The 19395-nt window shown below is 38.4% G+C and overlaps 1 protein-coding gene across 1 annotated transcript; it reads right to left on the bottom strand.

The window, feature by feature from the left end:
* Window positions 1-687: 687 nt before the first annotated feature.
* LOC140180666 (uncharacterized) lies at window positions 688-17572 on the bottom strand. The gene is made up of 4 exons (XM_072221933.1): window positions 17474-17572; window positions 2322-2501; window positions 1704-2012; window positions 688-1260 (listed from the first exon to the last, which is right to left on the bottom strand). The coding sequence occupies exons 1-4, from the start codon at window positions 17570-17572 to the stop codon at window positions 688-690; spliced, it is 1161 nt and encodes a 386-aa protein (XP_072078034.1).
* Window positions 17573-19395: the final 1823 nt, after the last annotated feature.

Here is a 19395-nt window from a genome sequence, read left to right as displayed (position 1 = left end):
CAAAATCTAGTATACCTAAACAAATCCAACAACATCGAGCAATCACAAAATCCAACAAGGTTCTAAAACTATATGCAAGAAATTATGTACAATGGAAGATCATGCCATGGTGGGGTGTCTCCCACCTAGCACTTTTCTTTAATGTCTTTAAGTTAGACGGTCATGAGCATAAGCTTCTCCTCCTTTGGGTGCATCCTTAAGTAGGAATACCTCCAACTCCTTCGGTGACTTATAGCCATGATACTTCTTTACCCTGTGGCCATTCACCTTTAATGTTGCACCACTTTGAGGGTAGAATAGCTCGACCACACCATAGGGCATCACTCCTTTCACTTTAAAGGGGCCTTCCCACCTTGAACGGAGCTTTTCGGGCATGAATCTGAGCCTTGAATTGTATAGAAGAACCTCGTCACCTTCTTAAAAATCTTTCTTGCGAATATGGTGATCATGGAATGCCTTAGTTTGCTCTTTGTAGATCCGTGCATTCTCATAGGCCTCTATCCTAAGGCATTCAAGTTCCTCTAGTTGCAATTTCCTGGCTATACCCGCCTTGGTGAAATCCATGTTACACTGCTTAACCGCCCAATAGGCCTTATGTTCAATTTCCACTGGGAGGTGGCATGCCTTCCCATAGACGATCCGAAAGGGACTCATCCCTAACGAAGTTTTATAGGGTGTCCTATATACCTACAATGCCTCTTCCAACCGAGAGCTCCAGTCTTTCCTTTGTGGACTCACAACTTTTTCCAAAATTCGCTTTATCTCTCGGTTAGACACATCCGCTTGCACATTTGTTTGGGGGTGATAAGCGGTTGCAATCTTGTGTAGTACCCTATATCGCTTGAGTAGTGCTTCTACCTTCCTGTTGCAAAAGTGAGAACCTTGGTCGCTCACAATTGCTCGTGGCGACCCATAGCGGCATACAATATTGTTTCTAATGAAAGAAACCACAGTATTAGCGTCATCAAGGCGGGTAGGTACTTCTACCCACTTTGATACGTAATCAACCGCTAACAGGATGTACATATATCCACTTGAGTTAGGAAATGGCCCCATAAAGTCTATGCCACATACATCAAATATTTCATAAAACAACATTGGTTGTTGAGGCATTTCATCCTTTTGGGATGCATTTCCGGACTTTTGACATTGGTGACATGACACACAGAATTGGTTAGCATCTTTGAACAATGTTGGCCACCAGAATCCACAATCGAAAACCTTTTTAGCTATCCGTTGTGGACCAAAGTGGCCGCCACACTTGGATGAATGACAGAATTCAAGGATAGGTTGGAATTCGGATTCTGGGACACACCTTCGAATTACTTGGTCTACTCTCCTTTTTCACAAGTGAGGATCATCCCAAATATAATATTTGGAATCACTCCTCAACTTATCCCTTTGATGTTTTGAAAAGTTGGGAGGGAAAATATTAGCAACCAAGTAGTTCGCCATAGGTGCAAACCAAGGAAAGTTATCTGAAACAGCATGCAAACCATCCAAATGGAATGAGTCGTCAATCAGAAATGGGTCATATTTAAGATTTTCAAGGCGGCTTAGATGGTCCGCAACTAAATTTTGTAACCACTTCGATCTCTAATCTCAATGTCAGACTCTTGCAAGAGCAAGATCCAACGTATGAGCCTAAGTTTCGACTCATTCTTTGTCAACAAATACTTTAAAGCTACATGATTCGTGTATACCACTATTTTGGAGCCTAGCAAGTAAGATCTAAATCTATTCAATGCATGAACAATAGCTAAGAGCTCTTTTTCCGTATTGGTATAGTTGGATTGTGCCGCATCCAATGTCTTTGAGGAATAAGCAATGATGTAAGGGAGCTTATCATCGCGCTGTGTAAGCGCGGCACCTACGGTATGATTTGACGCGTCGCAGATGATCTCGAACAGCTGCGTCCAGTCAGGGTCCCTCACAATTGGTGCCGTGGTAAGAGCTCTCCTCAACTCCTCAAATGCCTCGGCACAAGCACTATCAAACTCAAAGTCCACATCCTTTTGGAGTAGGCATGATAATGGTAATGCAATCTTGCTGAAATTCTTGATAAAGCGCCTATAGAATCCTGCATGCCTCAAAAAAGAACGGACCTCCCTCACAAAAGAGGGGTGAGGTAAACTGGTAATGACATCAACCTTGGCTGGGTCCACAGAAATGCCCTTATCAGAAATTACGTGTCCTAACACTATGCCTTGCCTCACCATGAAGTGACATTTTTCGAAATTGAGCACAAGGTTAGTGTCAACACACTTCTTTAAGACTTTGGCCAAGTTCTCTAAACAACTATCAAAAGAAACCCCATATACAATGAAATCATCCATAAAGACTTCCATGCAACTCTCCATAAGATCATAAAAGACACTAGTTATGCACCGCTGAAAAGTGGCGGGTGCATTGCATAACCCAAATAGCATCCTTTTGTAAGCAAAGGTGCCAAAGGGACAAGTAAAGGTGGTCTTTTCCTTATCCTCGGGAGCAATGTGTATCTGGAAGTAGCCAATAAAACCATCAAGAAAGCAATAATGAGATTTACCTGCAAGTCGGTCCAACATCTGGTCAATGAATGGCAAGGGGTAATGGTCTTTCCTTGTTGCGGCGTTTAGCCTCCTATAATCAATGCATACTCGCCAAGAATTTTGCACTCTTGTAGTGACCTCTTATCCATCATCCTCTTTGACAGTAGTGGTTCTTGATTTCTTTGGAACGACTTGGACCGGGCTCACCCACTCACTGTCGGAAATCGGATAGATAATATTCACATCAAGTAGCCTTGTGACTTCCTTTTTCATCACATCAAGAATCGTGGGGTTGAGCCTTCTTTGGGGTTGTCTAACCGGCCGAGCTCCTTCTTGGAGAAAAATACGATGCATACACATACAGGGGTCAATCCCCACAATGTCGGCCAAGCTCCAACCAATTGCTTTCTTGTGCTTTGACGGGGGGAAATCGTCGATAAAGAATTTCACAAAAATAACCGCGTTGCAAGTATAGTTCTAAACTGACAATTAAACCTCAATCAAATTTAATTTGTTTGTCACTTAAGCAAACCCAATAAAATTAACCGAAGTATTTAAACCTAAGGTCATCTCTCAAGGAATTGCAGGGAAGTGTACTTATAATTGGTTATGGGATTGTATCTTTTTGGGTTTTTGAAATGTGGAACAAGGAATGTAAATGATAAGAAAATAAACTAATAATTATGAAAATTCCTAGCAAGGATTGATAATTAGAAGTCCTATCCTCATTATCATCATCAATTGTGACAAGAATCGTCCATTGCTCCACTTAGTCAACCTCTAACTATGAAGGAAAGTCAAGTGGAAATAATCAATTTGATTTCTCAAGTCCTAGTCAACTCCTAAGGAAAGACTAGCTTTAGTGGAATTCAGATCAACTAGCAACTTTCAATTGCTAATCAACAAAAGAATTTGATAACTCAAGAGTCTCCAATTACTCAATCTAAGCTAAGAACATAAAAATCTAATTTAAAATCCAACCAAGCATTTTATCAAACACTTGAAAGGCACAACATAAAAACATAGAAAACTAGCAAGGAATATTAAATCCAAACAACCAATTGTAAACATCAATAATAATAAACGAAGAAATGAGCAATAAATATGAAATACCTCAAATTGCATTAAAAAGGGAAATTGAATCTAACATGAGAATTCATAAACTAAAGTGGATAAATAAATAAATCACCAAAAGAAGAAAAACTAAAGTGCTAGAATAAATAAGAGTAGAAGAGAAACTAAATTAAAGTAAAGTAGAAATGTAAAATTGAAAATAGCTAAACCTAAGAATCCTAAAACCTAGAGAGAGAAAAGAGCCTCTCTCTCTAGAAAACTACATCTAAAACCTAAAATTATGTGAATGAAAGTTGTCTCCCAGATTCCTCCACTCTGTAGCCTCTAATCTATGTTTTTGGGCTTAGAACTGGGCCAAAAAGGAGCCCAAAAATCGCCCCCAGCATCTTCTGCAATTTCTGCATATGGCGCACGTCACGCGTATGCGTACATCACGTGTACGCGTCGCTGAACTTTTGCAAGGTCACACGTACGCGTCATCCACGGGTACGCGTCACCTAACTGCATGGAAACTATGGCAAATTTTATATCCTTTTGAAGCCCCAGATGTTAGCTTTCCAACACAATTAGAACCGCCTCATTCGGACCTTTGTAGCTCAAGTTATGATTGATTTGTACAATGAGGTCAGGCTTGACAGCTCAGCAATTCTTTTAATTTCTTGTATTCTTTCAACTTTTGCATGCTTTCTTTCCATCCTCTAAGTCATTCCTGCCCTGTAAATCCCGAAAACACTTAATAAACATATCACGGCATCGAATGGTGATGGGTTGAAATTGAATTCCAACACCAAAACTCACCGGCAAGTGTACCGGGTCGCATCAAGTAGTAAAACTCACTTAGAGTGAGGTCGATCCCACAGGGATTGATGGATCAAGCAACTTTAGTGGGTGATTAGTTTAGTCAAGCTAACATTGAAGTGAAATTTGATAGAATGTAGCCAACAGAAAATAAATGCCAGTGAATTAAAAGTTACAGAAAGTAAATGAGCAAAATCTTAAAGAGCAAGAAATGTAAATTGCAAGAATCTTAAATGACAAGAAATGTAAATTGCATCAAATATAAAGGGGGGTTGGATGCTGGAAATTAAAGAAAGCAATAGATCAAAGCTTAGAACTCTTGCAGAAAGCTTAAATTGCAGGAAAGTAAATTGAGAACAATGTAAACAGAGAAGCAAAATTGCAGTGAATAGGATTTTAGAGCAATTGCAGAGGAATTTAAAATTTTGTAGGAAATGTAAATGAGATTTGCAGCAAGCTTAATGTAAACTAAATTGAGGAACCAAACAGAAAGTAAAATGTAGCTTAATTGCAATAGTTAAAGGGAAGTTGAGGATCTCAGGGGTTGAGGAGACTAGAAAATAAGTCTAGATCTCAAGTCCTTCCTTGATCTAACAAGAGAATAATTACAGAAAATTTAAAGAACAAATTGCAGAAGAAGTAGAAAATGAAAGCAGTAAAGAGAATTCAAATCCCAATTCAAAATTTCTTGAATTATGCAGACAAGCAAACAGAGAGAATTCTCAAGGTGAGATTGAAACAGAATTTTTTTAATTCTCAACCCAAGATTCAAAACAAAAATGAAAATTAAGAGAGAGCTCTCTAATCCTAATGCTCCCTAGTGGAGCAAACCTTTAATGCTCTCTATTAGAGCCAACCTCTTTAACAAAGATGAAAATGATGCCTTATATAGGCTTTACAAAATGAAAATGAAAAATAAAAGTGAAATTAAAAACAAATTACAATTAAATGAAATTCCTATTTTAACTATCTCTTGTGCCTTTGAGTGATGGTAATGGGCTTAACTTGCTTTGGATTTGAGTTGAAAATGGCCCTACTTGATCGCTCTTGGTCATGAGAAGAAATCTGCTTGCAGTTTGGACTTTGGAGCATTCACGTTTGAGTCAACGTTTGGGGTCAAACGTTGACTCAAACATCTTCGTGTAAGGACGTTTTACAGACCAGCCAACCATCTGTCACTGCCGTTTGACCTCATGTTTGAAGTCAAACATGAACGCAAATGTTGGGCATCCAACTTCAATCCTGGCTGAACTTTGCTAGCGTTGGAGGTGGCGTTTGAGGCCAACTTGAACGCAAACGTTGGGCAGGCGTGGGCTTCCTCTAGGGCATTCATCTAGCAACGTTTGGCCTCACGTTTGCCTCAAACGTTGGTACAAACGTGAGGCTCCTCCCAGGCTGTCATTCAAGCAACGTTTTCAAGCAATATTTGACCTCACGTTTGAGGCAAACGTGGAAGCAAACGTTGACTCCCTTGTTGCACATCAAGTCTTGGGACGCTACTTTGTCCTCTTGTCATCGATGCCAATTTCATGCCCACTATAGACTATTATATATGGTTGGAAAGTTCTAAATGTCAGCTTTCTAAAACAACTGGAATCACCTCAATTGGACGTATACAACTCAAGTTATGCCCCCCTTTGAAGGGGACAGGGTCGCTGGCGGCGGTGTGCAACGTTTGAGGCAACATTAGCACTCAAACGTGGACGAAAATGCCAAATTCTGGAGGCTCAAACGCATTGTCCACCCCATACTATTATATATTGTTGGAAATCCCTGAATGTCTACTTTCCAATGCCATTTGGGAGCGCGTAGTTTAGAGCTTCACAGCTCGAGTTATACTCCATCAAAGGTGCAGAGGTCAGCTGGCCTTACTACAGGTTGACACCATGTTCATCTATGCACTTTTGGGGCAGTTTTCTCCCTCATAATTAGTGTCCACCATGTAGTGCCATATATGCTTGGAAAGATCTCAATCCCTACTTTTTATTGCTTTTTAAATCACCTCATTTGGAGCTCTGTAGCTCAAGTTATTCTTGTTGGAAGTATACCCCTTCAGGCTGTGGGGAGCAACATTTCCCAAGGTATTCCTTAGCCAACGTTTGACCTCACGTTTGAGGCAAACGTTGGCGCAAACATTGAGCTTCTGGGTGGCTGTGCTGATTATCAATCTTCCTTGATTTGGTCATGGGCCACGCTTTTAAAAGCGTGGCCTAAGGCTCCAAAGTGTGCTCCAACTTCAAAGTGTGCCCCAAAGCTTTTTTTTCTTTTTAGCTTATTTTGTGCTTCTTTGCTTCTTTTTCTTCCTATTTTCTACAAAATTTATAAAATCAAAAGATCAAGGAAATATACCATTTAAGCACAAAAGAATGCAATAATTAAGCACTAATTATCTATTTCTTGTATGAAAAAGCATAGAAAAACATGACATGGTGACATGTCATCACAACACCAAACCTAAACCTTGCTTGTCCCCAAGCAAGAAAAGAATCATGCAATAGAGATTGACAATCCAAGGTAAGAAGAATAGCAACTCAATGTTTATGGTAAGCTAGTTTTCTAAGCATGCTACAATCACAAAAGAAATGTAAATGATTGATGCTTCTGTCTAGCTCAATTTATGAAATCTTTTTCTTATATTTCTTCCTTGAAACAAGCTTTTGATTTTCTTATTAGCTTCTCCTTTTGGGTGCTTTACCCCATGAGTTGATAACAAAGCTACGACTCTAAATGCTTTGTTTTCAAGTATTACCACTTGATACATAAGCACCACAAGCATTTAATTAGAGGACTTCATTAAGCTCATTTGTTTCTTTTCTTGACTCTCTAATCATTGATGCTCAGAGCCTTGAGCTTTGAGGGAGTGCTTTTGCACTTGAGCCTAGCCTTGACTTCTAAGTGTTTTGTTTTCAAGCTTTTTACTTGATACATAAATACCACAAGTACTTGACAATTGTCATTGGTACTCAGAGCCTTCAACTTTCTCATTCTTCCCCTTTTTCTTTTCTTGCTTTAATTTGTAATTACTTTTTCAAGGTTTTCATGATTTTAAAAGATTTCACAAAATGTCCTAGATGAAAACTTCAATTAAATAAAATCTAATGCAATTGAGCAACAATTAACCATACTAGCCTTCCAATACTTGTATGCACATGCTAAGTTCTTCTTTAATGCCTTGTTTGTTTATGATCATGATACTTTACTGCTTTAAACTTTACAAAACTCAAGTTGGTAGTCATAATGGCATGGCAACATGTTACAGATCATAATTCAGGCTATGCTCATTCATACCACACATGCATACAGAGAACATAAAGACAATCAGGCAATTTAAAGTGCTCGAAACAAAGGAGAAGAAAAGGAACTTTACAACCTTGTAATTCATCTTTTCTATTGTTGTCATTTTTCTCCCATTCTTCCCTTTCCGTTGCCAAATTCAGAATGCTTGTTCATCCTCAAGCAACAATTAGAACAATGGCTATGGGGCTAAGATGGATCATGAATGTTTTATACAATGAAATGTTAGTAGCACATGTGTTTTAAGCAAGCAAAATTAAAGATAACAATCAAGGCACAAGAGACAGAGACATTTTGATTGCATAGATAAGAAGGTGTGCACAATGCATTGCATAAAAGATAAGTGGCACACCAAACTTAGTGTGACACTTTCACTTGGAATTAATGCAAGTATCTTGTAAGAATTGGAACCAAATTTTATTGCATAGCAACACCAAACTTAGAATGCAATCATATGTCAATTTATTTGAATTAAAACTAAGCAAATGAAACTGTTATTTGTTAAGTACAATCACCAAGCCAAGAATATGTCATGAATAAGGACCTCTTGGTGATGTACTAACAAAGACAGTTTAATAAGCAAACTAGAGGAAAGTATTTAAAAAACAGAAAAATAACTACAGCAAATAGAATGAAAAATGTTAAATCAAAAGAGAAAAATAAAACTGCAGAGGCATTGTGATTATACAAACAAGTGGTGCTGCTGGATGACTTGCATAGAAAATTAAGTGGCACACCAAACTTAGAATCTTAGTGTGACACTTCTATGTAAAATTGATGCAATCATCCATGAAGATGGAAAACAGTTTGTTGTAGGGCAACACCAAACTTAGAATGTAACCATATGCCAATTTATTGAGATTTAAGCTAAACAGACAGAGAAAATGAACTAGACAAAGAAATAAAATGTTACCCAAGGTTGGGTTGCCTCCCAACAAGCGCTCTTTTAGTGTCATTAGCTTGACACGTTGTTATTCACTTTCTTCCTCTTCTTCCAATTTGTTAAGAGGAATGACTTTAAGGGGGGAGAAGTTTCAGCTATTGTCCCCTTTCTTGGTTTCCTCTCAGCAAGCTTTCTTTTGTTCATGGCTTGATTGAGCTTGCTTGCTAGTGGTCCAGGGGTTGGATTGCTTGTAGTTGACCTCCTCTTGAATTTTGTCCTTGGTATCTTGGTCACAATCCTCTTCTCGGTGCTTTTGTTAATTGCCTTCACTTTCTTGAATTCAAGACATGGTTGCTGTATGATTTTTGGAGTATTTTCTTCATCAAAAGCCTTTTGAATTGGTTGTTCCATGAGCCCTTCCTTTTTCTTCGTTGCACTCAACAATTGAGCTAACCTTACTCCCATGTTTTTGAGGGACTTTTCTTATTCTTCTCAGTACTTCTTTGTCTCCTCTGCAAATCTTTTGAGCATGGACTCAAGCTTTGAGAGTCTTTGGCTATTGAAAGTTTGTTTTGGTTGTGAGTCTTTGGCTATTGGACAATCTCTCATGTGACTTGACTGCTCAGAATTTGCAGTTTCCTAGTAATACTCCCAGCCACCATTGGAATAATGACTTGAATCATTTTGTGGTGGAAGAAAATATCCCATATGATTTTCTTTCTCATCTTGTGGTTCTGAAGCATAGCTCCATGAATTGGAGTACCCGGAATTTGAAGTTTCTTGGTGATATTCCCAGCCACCATTAGAAATTGGTGATGGTGGGTAATATCCCATAAAATTTTGTTTGACCATAAGATGAGTTGAACTCCATTTGTATTTTGTAAAACGCACCATCAATGAAAATTGAAATTCATGTCACAGAGAAAGAATTTCTTAGTGAGGCAAAAACACAAACACCTTGGTTTCAACTTAGAACAGAGAACAAAAACAAAAAAAAATGCTTGATCTAGACTTCTCACCCACTTAATCATTGTTGATCTAAATCAATCCCCGGCAACGATGCCAAAAACTTGATGGGTTGAAACCGAATTCCAACACCAAAACTCACCGGCAAGTGTACCGGGTCGCATCAAGTAGTAAAACTCACTTAGAGTGAGGTCGATCCCACAGGGATTGATGGTTCAAGCAACTTTAGTGGGTGATTAGTTTAGTCAAGCTAACATTGAAGTGAAATTTGATGGAATGTAGCCAACAGAAAGTAAATGGCAGTGAATTAAAAGTTGTAGAAAGTAAATGAGCAAAATCTTAAAGAGCAAGAAATGTAAATTGCAAGAATCTTAAATGACAAAAAATGTAAATTTCATTAAATGTAAAGGGGGGTTGGGTGCTGGAAATTAAAGAAAGCAATAGATCAAAGCTTAGAACTCTTGCAGAAAGCTTAAATTGCAGGAAAGTAAATTGAGAGCAATGTAAACAGAGAAACAAAATTGCAGTGAATCAGGATTTTAGAGCAATTGCAGAGGAATTTAAAATTCTGCAGGAAATGTAAATGAGATTTGCAGCAAGCTTAATGTAAACTGAATTGAGGAACCAAACAGAAAGTAAAATGCAGCTTAATTGCAATAGTTAAAGGGAAGTTGAGGATCTCAGGGGTTGAGGAGACTAGAAAACAAGTCTAGATCTCAAGTCCTTCCTTGATCCAACAAGAGAATAATTGCAGAAAAGTAAAAGAACAAATTGCAGAAGAAGTAGAAAATGAAAGCAGTAAAGAGAATTCAAATCCCAATTCAAAATTCCTTGAATTATGCAAACAAGCAAACAGAGAGAATTCTCAAGGTGAGATTGAAACAGAATTTCTTCAATTCTCAACCCAAGATTCAAAATAAAAATGAAAATTAAGAGAGAGCTCTCTAATCCTAATGCTCCCTAGTGAAGCCAGCCTTTAATGCTCTCTATTAGAGCCAACCTCTCTAACAAAGATGAAAATGATGCCTTATATAGGCTTTACAAAATAAAAACGAAAAATGAAAGTGAAATTAAAAACAAATTACAATTAAATGAAATTCCTATTTTAACTATCTCTTGTGCCTTTGAGTGATGGTAATGGGCTTAGCTTGCTTTGGATTTGAGTTGAAAATGGCCCTAATTGATTGCTCTTGGTCTTGAGAAGAAATCTGCTTGCAGTTTGGACTTTGGAGCATTCACGTTTGAGTCAACGTTTGGGGTCAAACGTTGACTCAAACGTCTTCGTGTAAGGATGTTCTGCAGACCAGCCAACCATCTGTCACTGGTGTTTGACCTCAAGTTTAAGATCAAACATGAACGCAAACGTTGGGCATCCAACTTCAATCCTGGCTGAACTTTGCTGGCATTGGAGGTGGCATTTGAGGCCAACTTGAACGCAAACGTTGGGCAGGCATGGGCTTCCTGCAGGGCATTCATCTAGCAACGTTTGGCCTCACGTTTGCCTCAAACATTGGCGCAAACGTGAGGCTCCTCCCAGGCTGCCATTCAAGTAACGTTTCAAGCAATGTTTGACCTCACGTTTGAGGCAAACGTGGAAGCAAACGTTGACACCATTGTTGCACATCAAGTCTTGGGACGCTACTTTGTCCTCTTGTCATCGATGCCAATTTCATACCCACTATAGACTATTATATATATTGGAAAGCTTTGAATATCAGCTTTTTAACCCAACTGAAATCACCTCAATTGGACGTCTACAACTCAAGTTATGCCCCCTTTGAAGGAGACAGGGTCGCTGGTGGCGGTGTGCAACGTTTGAGGCGACGTTAGCACTTAAACATAGACGAAAACACCAGATTCTTGAGGCTCAAACGCATTGTCCACCCCATACTATTATATATTTTTGGAAAGCCCTGAATGTTTACTTTCCAATGCCATTGGGAGCGCGTAGTTTGGAGCTTCACAGCTCGAGTTATACTCCATCGAAGGTGCAGAGGTCAGCTGGCCTTACTACAGGTTGACACCATGTTCATCTATGCACTTTCGGGGCAGTTTTCTCCCTCAGATTTAGTGTCCATTATGTAGTGCCATATATGCTTGGAAAGATCTCAATCCCTACTTTTCATTGCTTTTTGAATCACCTCATTTGGAACTCTGTAGCTCAAGTTATTCTTGTTGGAAGTATACCCCTTCAGGCTGTGGGGAGCAACATTTCCCAAGGTATTCCTTAGCCAACGTTTGACCTCACGTTTGAGGCAAATGTTGGCGCAAATGTTGAGCTCCTGGGTGGCTGTGCTGATTGTCAATCTTCCTTGATTTGGTCATGGGCCACACTTTTAAAAGCGTGACCTAAGGCTCCAAAGTGTGCTCCAACTTCAAAGTGTGCCCCAAAGCTTTTTTTTCTTTTTAGCTTATTTTGTGCTTCTTTGCTTCTTTTTCTTCTTATTTCCTACAAAATTTATAAAATCAAAAGATCAAGGAAATATACCATTTAAGCACTAAAGAATGCAATAATTAAGCACTAATTATCAATTTCTTGTATGAAAAAGCATAGAAAAATATGACATGGTGACATGTCATCAAATGGTAATAAGAGAGGATTAAAATTAGCAAATTTAAGGCCAAAGAAGCATGTTTTCAATCATAGCACAAAATTAGGAAGGAAAATGTAAAACATGCGAATTATATGAATAAGTGTGAGTTTAGTGGATAAAATCCACTCAATTAAGTACAAAATGTACCACAAAATAGTGGTGCATCAAATCTCCCAATACTTAAACATTAGCATGTCTTCATGCTAAGCTCAAGAGAACTAAAAGAGTGAAGAGGAATGATGGAATTTATGAAATGCGACCTATCTATATGAATGCAACTAAATGCAAAATGCTCTTACGTACTTGGTTAAAAGTAAGCAGATCTTTCAAGAAGAAATATGAACTGGATCTCACTAATTAAAATCATAAAATAAAGTACAAGTAAACTTGCAAAAGAAGATAGCTTATGAAAGTCGGGAACAAGGAATCGAGCATCGAACCCTCACCGGAAGTGTATACACTCTAATCACTCAAGTGTTTAAGGTTCGATTCTCTCAATTCTCTACTAACCTTGCTTTCTAAGGCTTGCTCTTCTTCTACCAATCAACAAATAATTTGATGCACAAATACACATATCAAGAGGTCTTTTAAGGGTTGTAATGGGGTTAGGGTCAAGGTAGGAATGTATTTGGCCAAGTGGACTGAAATCTGAATCCTTAATTAGCCTAAACTTTCCACCTAACTTAGACAATCCATGTAATCATAATATAATATCCAACTATCTATTAACCATGTTTTTCACATATTCATGCATCCTAATTTCGAGTACAGTATATATGCATTTCTTTCACCATTTACTTTGGGGCATTTTGTCCCCTTTTATTATTTGCTCTTTTTCTTTTTTTTTTTCTCTTTTTTTCCCTTTTTTTCTTTTTTTATTTTTCTTTTCTTTTCTTTTGTTTTCCTCAATACATATGATTAAATTATTGAATTCATGAACATGTCCTAAACATTTATTTCATATTTTCATAAAGATATACAACACCCAATTCTTAAACCAAATGTTTCCAAACCCAACTTTCCCACACTTAAATCATGAACACTCTCACTAGTCTAAGCTAACCAGGGATTCAAATTAAGGACATTATTGTTTTCTGCTTAGAGTTAGCGATGAGCTAAAGTAAAGAATAAATGGGGTTAAAAGGCTCAACATTGGTTTACAAAGGATAATGAAAAGGTTAAGACCATATGGGTATGTAAGCTCAGTGAAACAAAGCCTCAATCATGTAAGTGCATGCATACATCAAATAATGGAAATATAGAATTAAGCAAGACATAGATTACAATTTTAGAGAGAATAACACACACCAAAAACAAAGTATTGGTTGATAAAATGCAATCAATCAAATAAGCTCGAAATCTTACTGGTTTTGTATGTTCGAGCTCTAAACCATGTTCCAAAATAAAATTCTTCAAGCAAGTTTAACAAAAATTTTAATTCAAATTAGTGAAATGCTATAAAAAGTTTCTTGAAAAAAAAAATATTACCTCAACCAAGTAGTACCTAAATGCACAAAATCAAACAAACATGCAATCAAACATGGAAATGCAACAACTAATTTAACAAAAAAAATTAAACATTGGTGTTGAGAAGGAAATAATTGACCCATGGAAGTCGGTATTTGTCTATAGCCCCATTGAGAAGCTTTTCCTTTCCCGTCTCAGTGGCCATCCTGAAGGAAGAGAAAAAGGAAGAACGTAACCCAGAAACAAAGATAAGAAAATAAATAAAATATGGGTGGGTTAATGCCAAATAATAAGGGTCTCAACTACATGGTAGTTACAACATGAAAGTGAAAAAACAGTAGAAGCAAATGGCATATCAATAATGCGAAAATTGCAACAATAGGGGAGAGATAGTGGGTAATGAAAGACAATACAAATTTATGTCAATGCAAAAGGAATACAGGTATCATAAAAAATTGGCATTGACAGATAAATAATATCACCCAATAATGTAAAACAAGTCACTAAGTACGAAAATAATGCAAGAAAAGATACAACAGTTGAATACAAACATTTAACACCAATGGTAAAATAAGAAATTAGAAAAGGAGATAAAAGTATGAATAAAATACAAATGCAATGAAGGAAAGTAAAAAATGCAGTATGTAAAAGAGAATGAAAGAGAATAAGGATGAGAAGAAAGTGAGAAAAGAAGAATAAGGAGTAAGAGAGGAGAGAAGAAGGAAGAGAAATAGAAAACAAGAAATGGAGTCAACGTGCACGCCTGCATCATGCGTATGCGTGAAAATTAAAATATCCATTCGACGCGTACGCGTCGCTCATGCGTACGCGTCGCTCACGCATACGCGTGGGTGGCCAAAAATAGGAACTGACGCGTGAGCGTCGGTGACGTGTACGCGTGACCACTCGCGCGACTCCAGCGCCATGGCATCACAACTCTCTGTTCAGACACTCTTTTATGCCGATTGGGAAGCCCACACGTATGCGTCACTTACCCTTACGCGTGGATGGACTAATGTGCAGGTGACGCGTACGCGTGGGGCACGTGTACGCGTGGGGTGGTTCGTGCTCCATGCACCCCTCCCGTGCGTCTCCATCGCAACTCTCTGTTTGTTTTCTCTTTGTTGCGCAGTCACACATGACGCGTTCACGTAGATTCCTCTCTTTTTTTATTTTATATTTTTTTTGCAAAATAAAAGTAAATATGCAGAACTGGAAATTAAAACTGACAGAAATAAATTAAAACTAATAAAAAAGTAGGATCATACCATGGTGGGTTGTCTCCCACCTAGCACTTTTAGTTATTATCCTTAAGTTGGACATTTGGTGTGCTCCATGTCATGGTGGCTTGTGCTTGAACTCATCTTTGAACTTCCTCCAACGCTTGGACTTCCAATAAGCTTTAACATCTCCAAATAAATTCACCAAGCCGTGATGAAGTTCTCCACAAGCTTTGAGCTCCCAAAGTTGATCCTCTTGTATGCTGGGATCCCAAATCTTATTTCTACATCCGTCTTCAAGTTGATCGTCAGGATTTCATCCAGGTGGTTTAGCCTTGGAATTCTCATTTAAGCACACAAACATCCTCCTAGACCCAATCAATCGAGAATTATACTAACCCTTGCAATTAGGCCTTGAGCTTCCAACCATAACGAACCTAGGATGGTGTTGTCAACCGCTAACCATCTCTCTTTTACTCTTAAAACCGCAAATAGCTCTAAGTTGTCCATCCGTTTCAAACAGACCATATTCAAGTGGGAAGGTAGAGTTTAAGGATAAGAATTTTACCCACTTGAATGTTGTGTTGGATGGTAATAGCTTGGGGGGAGGTATCTTCAGTGGCGGCCTTGCCAATGTATGCTTCACTCTCTTGGGTTCCTCTTTGATGATCCCCACCTCTTGACAAGCTTCTGCAAGATTAACCTCTTCCTCTAGTTCAATGGGAGAGGGTTCAATTGTAGGTAAAAACTCATTAATTATTGAACCGATCTCATGATCAACCTCCTCAAAGTCTGCAACCATGATATGTCTTGGAGGTTATGATAAATCTCGTTTTTAGGGTTTATCTTGTGTTGAATTTAGAGCATTTTGATAATCTTTCCTCACATTTATTCAATGAGATAGCATGATTTTGTGATTGTCTCCGTATTTGTGCTTAGATGTGAAAACATGCTTTTTAGACCTTTAATTTGATAGTTTTAATCTTCCTTTGATTCCACTAGATACCTTGATGTGTTTGCTAGTAATTTCAGGTTGAAAAGGGCTAGGAAGGGATCAAAGGAGTGAAAGGAAAGCATACAAAGTGGAGAAATCATGAAAAGCCAAAGATTTGGAGAAAGCCCATGGACGCGCGCACACTATGCGCCTACGCGCGGATTGCAAAATGCTCCAGGGACGCGTATGCAGGCTGTGCGCGTATGCGCCGAAGGCCACACGTGACTCCTTTAGTCAAACACGTGCCTGGTGATTTTGGAGGGTTTATAGTCCCAATTGGAGCTGAGTTTTTGGTGGGAAAAGGCTAATTAGATCAAGGAATGAAGGGGAACACATGAATGACACACATAACACACGTTAGGATTAGTTTTAGTTAGTTTTAGAGAGATAAGTTCTCACTTCTCTCTAGGATTAGGTTTAGGTCAATAATCTTAGATCTAGGTTTAATTCATGCTTTGATTTACTTTTCCTTTACAATCTCTTTTTTCTCCACTCTTCCTCTCTCTAATTTTGTATTTCATTCTTGTTATTTCTATACTTTGTTGTTGATGCACTATTTCTTCTTCTATTTTCTTTCAATTCAATTTGAGGTAATTCATGATAATTGTGTTTCCCTTGATTGTTGTTATTAATTCCTTACAATAATTATTGTTAGATTCTATTCTTGTTGTCAATTTACTATGCTTTCCTTTTGTACCTTCCAAGTGTTTGATAAAATGTTTGGTTGGATTTTAGAGTTGAATTTCATGCTCTTGGCTTGGGAAGGTAACTTAGGAATTCTTGAGTTACTAATGTCCAAGTAATTGATGATCGAGAGTCATTAACTCTAGGTCTCACTAATTCAATTGGTGGAGAGTTAGGACTTATGGACTTGGATTGATATAGCTCACTTGACTTTCCTCTACTACTAGTTAGAGGATGACTTAGTGGGATTGATCCTTGCCAATTCTCATATTGTGGTTAGTGATAAGGATAGAGATCCTTAACCACCAAACCTTGCCAAGACCGCTTTATCATTTACATTTCCATTGTCATTTACTTTTCTTGTTCCTTAATCAAAACCCTAAAATATACTTGTCCATGGCCAATGACAAGAACACTACCCTGCAATTCCTTTGAGAGACGACCCGATGTTCCAATACTTCGGTTTATAAATTTAGGGGTTTATTTTAGTGACAAACAATCTTTTGTATGAAAGGACTATTGTTTGGTTTAGAAACTATACTTACAACGAGATCTCATTAGAGAAATTCTAAACCGTCAAAAAATCCGTTCATCAAAATGGCGCCGTTGCCGGGAAATTGCAATGGTGTTATGTTATTGGTTATTGTATAAATGTGAGTAGTGTAAATAGGTTTGTCTCTTGCTTTTCTACTAGTTTTTGTTAGTTTTATTTTGTTTTTCCACTATGAACTCTCACTTTGGCTATGAGTTTGGTTCTCACCATGTTGTAGGAAATGTGGACTTTAATGACAACATGTACCAAGGATGGAACACTTCAAGATGGGGGGAGCCTCAAGGAATTGATCACTCCTATTGGCAACAACCTCTGGATACTTATAGGTATAATTCACATCCTAGTGCATACCAATTTGATGGCTATGGTGACTCTTTTTATGATAATCAAGTACCACCACCATATGCTTATGAACCTTATCCTCAACATGACTACCAACCATGCTCACAAGCCCATTTTTACCAAGCACCTTCTTGTGACCCACATACATTGTATGACCAATCACCCATACCATATTCTTATGACCATTATGAGCAAGAACCTTTAGAACCACCACAACCCTATCATGAGTACTACCAAGAACCACCTCAATGCACACCATCTCCATGCCCTTACTATGAAGAACCACCTTGTCACTATGAGCCCTCTCTCCAAAATAATGAACCTTTCTATCCACCCCAAGCCCCAATAGATAACTCTCTTACCTTGCTACTTCAAGGCCAAGCGGATATGCAAAGAAACACCCTAGAGTTTATGACTAATTTGACTAAGGTAGTGCATACTTTAGCCCACCAATATCTGAATACTCAAGGTGCTTCCATGGCCACATGTGAAAAACTGAAAGATGAGCAAAGTATGAAAGAGAGATTGGAAAATCTGGTGGAGAAGAAGGAAGAGTTGAGCTTTGTATTGGAGCGATTGGAGACACCTATGGTTATTGAAGAAGAGGAGAAAGTGGTTGAAGATCTAGGAGATGCGGAACCACCATGGAAGTCTCAACAACCTCCGGAGCATATAAAGATTGAAGAATATGAGAAGGTTGATCAAGAGATGGACTCAATCATTAATGATTTCTTATCAATAATTGAATCCTCTCCCATGGAACATGAAATTGAAGCTATTGAAGACAACTCAACACCAAATGATGTTGGTGATCTCCTTGGAGACTCTTCCATCAAAGGTGAAGTTGATATGGAAGTAAATTTTACACAACCTCCCAAGTTTGATTTGATTGATGATGAGGAGGAATTGGAAGAAGCCAACAATCAAGAGGAAGATGAAAGAAGTCGTCAAGAGGTGGAAATACCCAAAGAAGAGCATAAGGAAGTCGACCTTGCATTATCTAAGTGTGGGGAGGTTTCCCTCCCTAAGACACTATTCAAAATATCATTCAAGTGGGTAAAATCCTCAATCCTAAGCTTTACTTTCTCACTTGAATATGGCTTGATTGAAACGGATGGACAACTTAGAGCTCTTTGTGGGACTAAGGGTAACAAAGAGTTGTGTAGTGGTTGGAAGTTTGGAATTAGACTCATTGAGGTCAAAGCTTCAAAGCATAGGGACCATGATTGGATGAATGCTACTTTACATGGGTCTAGGAAGAAAACTTGGTGCACTAAAGAGAATTCTACTTGTCAACCACCCGAACGAAAAATTCATGAAGATTAACTAGAAGACGGGTACGAAAATAAGATATGAGATCCCGGATCAAAGCATGAAGACCACCTATGGGAGCTCGTATCTTGGGTGGAACTCCATCCAAACTTGGTGAAGATGGTTGGAATTTCTGTCAACCATTTGAGGAGCAAAGATCCTTGGAGATTCAAGGATGAGTAAAAGCATAAGCCACCATGACAAAGAGCCACCCAAATGTCCAACTTAAGGACTTAAACTAAAAGTGCTAGGTGGGAGACACCCCACCATGGTAAACTCTTTTCACCCTCTTGCATTTTTGATTAATAAGTGAATTGAGTTACCATTGTAGATAGTTTTCTTTCCATATATTTGTTTTAATAAGTTGGTTGTAGGTTGCTTGTGGGACAAGCTTCTTTTGCTTGTATTTGAAAATTCCCAAAAAGCCAAAAAGAATTTTTGTTATTTTGTAATTTTAGCTAATTTTGAGCTGTAGGAAGTGTTAGGAGGATTTTGAGCTGTTTTTGCTATTTCTGAAAAAAAAGGGGGGGGGGGGCAGGACGCATACGCACGCTGTGCGTGTGCATGTCCATACGCGGATACAGGCCCATACTTTTTCCAGAGAGTTGGGCCACTCTTGTGCCAACACTAGGCCAATCGCATAACCGCATACACGCGTACGCGCACTGTGCGCAAACGCGTCGC

The sequence above is a fragment of the Arachis hypogaea genome, chromosome 17 (genome assembly GCF_003086295.3).
Source record: "Arachis hypogaea cultivar Tifrunner chromosome 17, arahy.Tifrunner.gnm2.J5K5, whole genome shotgun sequence".
Taxonomy (NCBI): domain Eukaryota; kingdom Viridiplantae; phylum Streptophyta; class Magnoliopsida; order Fabales; family Fabaceae; genus Arachis; species Arachis hypogaea.
This window is presented reverse-complemented; position numbering and strand designations above follow the sequence as displayed.